This window comes from Palaemon carinicauda, chromosome 36, assembly GCF_036898095.1.
Source record: "Palaemon carinicauda isolate YSFRI2023 chromosome 36, ASM3689809v2, whole genome shotgun sequence".
Classification (NCBI taxonomy): Eukaryota; Metazoa; Arthropoda; class Malacostraca; order Decapoda; family Palaemonidae; genus Palaemon; species Palaemon carinicauda.
The window spans coordinates 53,018,848-53,025,493 of NC_090760.1; the positions used below are offsets into that span (position 1 = coordinate 53,018,848).

Consider the following 6,646-nt stretch of genomic DNA (forward strand, 5'->3'; position numbering starts at 1 on the left):
TCATTATACACATCGTCTTATGTCTTTGCTCTAGCTTGGGCTACTACCCTCTTCACCATCTTCTTTTTCTCTCTGAACCTTTCTTTGTCTTCTCTTGACTGTGATTCTTCCCATCTCTTCTTTGCCTCCTTCTTGTCTTTTACAAATTTCTCAATTTCTTCGTCCACCACCAACTCTCCTTTTCTTCTCATATGATACCAGATGTCGTTTCTAGCAACTCATTTCAATGCCTTCTCATTACTGCTGAATTTCATGTACACCATTCTTGAACATCTTCAATTCCTATATCAATATCCTCCAAAACCCTCCTCTTAAACTCTCTCATGTTATCTCTTTCGGTCACTAGTTTGTATCATTTAATTTTCCTTATCCCTTTAGCTTTAGCTTTTCGTTCCCTTTTTAAACCTAAATCCATACATAACAGTCTGTGTTGGGGGGCTAGGGGGCTACATGGTCACTTGGGATAACCTTGCAGTTTTTGACCTCCACCAGCTTTATCCTTTTATACAGGAAGTAGTCAATCTGGGAACATCTTCCTCCACTCCTATAAGTTATTAGGGGTTCCCTTTTCTTCTTAAAGAATGTGTTTACTTTTGTCATGTCAAATGACACAGCAAAGTCCACTACACTCTCCCCTTCTGTGTTACTCTCCCCAATTCCATGGCCCCCATGCACCCGACCGATTGCCTCATTCCAATTTCCAACATGGCTTTCCAAATCTGCCCCCACTATGACCCTCTCATGTTCTTCCAGTACTTGCATTACTAAATCCACGTCTCTCCAGAAATTTCCTTCTTATCTTCTGTGCAACCAACTTGTAGTGCATTTGTACTTATATCATTCAGAATTTCTCCTCCCCAACACATATTCAGTCTGATGATATGGTCGTTCATTCTATGCACCTCTATCAGCGGATTTTTCAGATCACCAGACAGTACTATGCCAACTCCATTTCTACCTTGTTCATTTGCTCCGCTATGATATAACTTATATCCATCACCCAACTCTTTAGCTTTATTTCCCTTCCATCATGTTTCCTGCACGCACATAACATCTGCTTTCTTTTCCCTCATCAAGTCAGTCACTTCTCTACCTCTCCCAGTCATGGACCCAACATTAAGCTGACATATTCTGAATCCAAAGTGAGCTCACTTCTTTAGCTGCACCCGCTCCTGATGCAGTAACCCTCGCCTTATCTCAGAGTTAGGGTGATGTCTCTGTGCGTCGTTTACGGAGTACGCGCTAGTATTACCTCTTTCCCTATTTCGGCTCATTCCATTTAACATTTTGGCACAAGATTTTACAGCCGGATGCCCTTCCTGACACCAACCCTCCCTAATGCTCACCCATTAGATGAGGTGTTTGTCGGCATGAAATCCATTACATTCAGGCTGGTACCACGCTCATGGTCATCGGAGTCAGGCAGGGTCTGAGTAGGTCCGGGTATGGCTCTTAGTGCTGCTAGCTGATTGACCAGCTCACTGCCTGAGCTAAGCTCAACATCAGTCAAGCTGTTCTGATGTTCAGATCCAGGTCCAGTGAGTTCTGTGCTGCTTGCTGTCTTGGCTGAGACACTTGCAAGGAAAGTCACAGTTACAGCCAGGTGTTTATGCTGCTGATCGGCGTTATTCTCGTTGATATTGGTTAGTCATTATGTGGTATTTCTAAAGCAGGAGAGGAGGAGGAATTTCCCTGGAGTCGTGTTAAGGTTCAGCTTTTCCTGCTGGATGAGCAAGGTCCAAAGGATCCTAAGCCTCCTGGTTTGTGGACCACTGCTTCATCTTCTAGAGATTCCTTGATGACCTATCCATCGAGGGCTTCTCCACGTCCTTCAGGTGTACGGTGAGTTTTTTGCCCGATGGCCGTCTATTTTTCCTCCTCCGGCGGGTATGTAATTCCTTCTCTGTCTTCCTGGTATCAAGTCATTCTCCGGAGGAAGGTCTTTATGAAGTTACTATGGTCGCTGTGTGCACAGTTGTCGTGCACTATGAAATTCTTGAATCTCAAAAGTAGACCATCTTTTAATCAGGTATTGTTGAATATTAGGACTCTCTCTGTGGCATCTATCTTGCAATTGATATTCCAAGCCTCATTGATTTTTCTTTTTTCATCAGCACTGCATATCGTCAGTAAATGTACTATGTTTTCTATTAGTAGGGGAAGAGAAAAATGCATAGAAAATATTATATTCTGTTGGGTACTGTTGAAATCTCTGCATGAAAAATTTAAATAGAGAAAGTCAGAGAGTAATATATGTAATTCCATACAAAAAGAGGATGAATTAGCCAAGCAAAAAATGCAGCGAGTGAAGTAGACAAAACGCCGTGTGCCACTGATGAATTTTGAGCCTACGTGCAATATTATCATATATAATAGTTACTTTAAGAGCTTTAACAAAAAAGTAAAATTATGAAATGATTACTCCGAATGAGAATTTTGATTCTTAGGTACTTATCCTCTCTCTCTCTCTCTCTCTCTCTCTCTCTCTCTCTCTCTCTCTCTCTCTCTCTCTCTCTCTCTCTCTCTCTCTCTCTCTCTCTCTCTCTCTCTCATAGGTTTTTCCCTTGTATATAAAGACAAACGTACGAACTGGAATGAAAGAGTTAGGGTAGGTGCATGCCAAATGCCTTAGTAGCCTGACACTGAGACGTACCAGGATTCCAGATGGGCTTAGTATGAAGACAGCAAAGTCCAATTTGTAATTTGTTCTCCAAAATCTATCACATTATGTGAATTATAATTTTTACATTATTTATAGAGTAATCTTGTAATGCCATGGCATTGAAAATGCGGATGTTTTTCGTACCAGAAAAATCTATGAAAATTTTTTGCCACAATTTGTGTATAAGTTTCATGGAAGTATCAATGCAAATCTCCAGGTCCATCATATTTTATTTCCTCTCCATTAATCAATTCTCAAGTGTTTGGCAGAAATAGTTTAAAAATTCTTTAAAATATAGGTCAACTAGGGGAAGCTTCTCAAAATAGTAAATGAGCTACAAAAAGTTTAACTGGGATGAGCATGATTGTTGGACGATATTTATTGAGATCACTATACACCATTGAATGTTAGCTGCAGAAATTGCTATTCTGTTAAAGGGGATCTATTTACATGTAATTTAACTGGCGATCAATCGGTGAGAGAGAACTTTTCCCAAATTCTTATTAGGGTAACCTTCATTGGACTATCAAAATTAAGGCTAATTAGACAAGCTATTGGACATGCTGAGGAATATTTGGTAAAGTTGATGTAGATGAGAGAGAGAGAGAGAGAGAGAGAGAGAGAGAGAGAGAGAGAGAGAGAGAGAGAGAGAGAGAGAGAGAGAGAGAGAGAGAGAGAGCACTGATATCGTTAAAACGCTGAAACACACTGAAAGATAGACTAGCATAGAAAAGCCGAAACGAAGATTTTCTTTTTCCAGAGAAATTAGGAATTATTCGAAATACAGAAAAAATCATATAGACAGAGAAATGTAAAAAATAATTACTATTCAGCATAACATCTGCCATCTTGAAAGGGAAAATGTAATTAACTCACTGTTACACTCCCCTTCCCATATACCATCGTTATTCCTTTTGAGATATGACATAATTTCGTAATTCCATATTTCTACCTTTCGTCCTGTGGCTTTTCAACAAATTAAACAAAGCTAAGAGATTAAATGTTACCATCCGAGAATGTCTGTCTACTTATGTTTTGTGAAAGTGGTAAAAGACATTTCTTCCTCTATCACTCTTCAAAAATGCAGAATTATGTAGATTTTCTGATATGTTGAAAAATCTTTAATTTCTATTTATTTTTCATCTCATTGTCATAAACATCTCCTACGTCTATTGTCACAAATGGCCTCGGTTAGATTTCGATAGTTATCTCTATATTGAGCTTTCAAATGAATACTTCTCCATTCATCATCTCCTGCATCACGCTTCATAGTCCTTCATAGTCTTTCTATGGTTACTTCAAGAATATTCCTATTTCAATCTTTTAATAATTTTAATGTATTTGTTATCCATCTATCAAATGATATAAAACGAAATTCCTATAACTCACTGACCTTCCATTTATGATCTAATTCACATTTCATTATATACTAAATAGGTCAGAGCAAAATATATGAAATTATTACTTTATCTCTTTGATCTATAAGGTAGAGGAAACTATCACTCTATACTTTTAATATTTATTTTTAATAATCTACGGTGACTAGTCAAAGTAGCATGGAAGACTAGGTTTAACAACAAACAAACTTATATCTACTTAAGAGTCAGGAGGATCAAACAAAACGATATTTGCAAAATCTGACTCACTTACAATGTTTTATCTTATGAATGAAAATTTCTTGAACAATACATATATGATGCAATCTGTTTGATTTTAAACTATTCATTTTATTGTAAAAGACTATAACAATCGAATGTAAGATTTTTTCCTTGTCAAAAACTCATTAGCATTATTTAACCATATAGTTTTGAAATTTTGATAAAACTTTTCTATTGGCAGCAAAACTTATATGATAATTGTTATCATCATTATCAATATCATAACTGCTATCATAGATATAACTGGAATTTTTATTTCTCTTTTAACGTTTTAATCATCATTTGAATGGAATATTCGTGATCAGCACATATATTAACGTATATATATATATATATATATATATATATATATATATATATATATATATATATATATATATATATATATACAAAAACAAAAAACACGCACACACGCATACTAATATATATATATATATATATATATATATATATATATATATATATATATATATATATATATATATATATACATATATATATGTATATATATATATATATATATATATATATATATATATATATATATATATATATATATATATATACACACACACACACATATATATATATATATATATATATATATATATATATATATATATATATATATATATATATATATATATATATATATATATTAGTGTGCGTGTGTGCGTGTTTTTTGTTTTTGTGTATGTATGTATATATATATATATATATATATATATATATATATATATATATATATATATATATATATATATATATATATATATATATATATATATATATACATATATATACATATATAAATTTATATATACACACACACACACACACACACATATATATATATATATATATATATATATATATATATATATATATATATATATATATATATATATATATACATATATAAATTTATATACACACACACACACACATATATATATATATATATATATATATATATATATATATATATATATATATATATATATATATATATATATATATATATATATATATATATATATATATATATATATATATATATATACATATATTTATATATATATATAATTTTATATGCATATTGTGACGGCCAAGAGAAAGGTTATGACTCAAAGACAGGATTCAATCAACTGAGCAACTTTATCAAAGAACACTCTCCTTTATATACAAAACCTCAAGGCAAGAGGAATTTTTATGTTCGAGAAACAGACAATGTTAGAGAGGAAACACGCAGACATGTTTATTCTGGTTCTTTTTAGTGCGAGGGAAGAGCGCAGATACAAGCATATTATATTAAAAATAATTTATATAAGATCCCATGACACACGGCTGGTACATGGCTCCCTTCCTAAAAATGACACACTGTACAAGTTGAATAGGGCTCCCTGAACTAGAGAGGCGAACTCTAGGCGGGTCATCTGACAGTAATTAAGCAGGTTTTAAGACGATCAATGGAGACCCAGTCTTCTTTGCCATGAATGTTTAGTAGGAATGCTTTCGAACTGCGTCGGATCACAAGGAAAGGGCCCGTGTAAGGGGGCATTAGCGGTGGCTTGGTAGTGTCGTTGCGCAGGAAGACGTGCGTTGCAGAGTGCAAGTCTTTTGGTATGTGATGCTTCACTGGGGGCTTGTAAGTCTGGCGGCATGGAGTAAATTTTCCCACGACGTGACGTATGCACTGGAGATCATTGGAGGATGTTGTAGAAGGGAAAAATTCAGCAGGCAAGACCAAAGGGTCGCCATACACCATTTCAGCTGCCGAGACGTACAGGGCATCTTTAGGAGTGGTCCTTAGTCCCAGGAGGACCCAGGGAAGCTGAGTAAACCAGTTTGAATCCCTGTAGCGGGACATCAAAGCTGCTTTGAGGGTGCGATGAAAAAGTTGTAGGCCGTTGTCTGAGGTAGGATGATGCCCAAGATATTCGCTAATGATGTCCACAATTGAGAGATGAAAGTGGTTCCCTGTAAGAAGTAATATGCTCGGGGATACCAAATCTTGCAATCCATCCAGAAAGTAAGGCAGATGTACATGAGGCGGACGTTGAAGTTTCCATGGGAATGGCTTCAGGCCAGCGAGTGGAGCGGTCGATAACGGTAAACAGGTAACGATATCCTTGTGATGTGGGTAGGGGGCCTACAATGACGACGTGAATGTGTGCGAAATGAAGCTGAGGTTGTGGATAGTTGCCCACTCCTGAATCCGTGTGTCGATGTACTTTGGAAGTTTGGCAGGAAGTACAGGCGCGGACCCAATCCTTAGCATCCTCAGAGATGTCGTGCTAAATAAACTTTGCCTTCAGCAGCTGTG

The 6,646-nt window shown here is 35.6% G+C and overlaps 1 protein-coding gene across 1 annotated transcript; it reads right to left on the reverse strand.

Moving 5' to 3' along the window:
* Positions 1-438: 438 nt before the first annotated feature.
* On the reverse strand, positions 439-762 carry LOC137628627 (uncharacterized). The gene has a single exon (XM_068359778.1). It carries the CDS (start codon positions 760-762, stop codon positions 439-441), a length of 324 nt encoding a protein of 107 aa, XP_068215879.1.
* Positions 763-6,646: the final 5,884 nt, after the last annotated feature.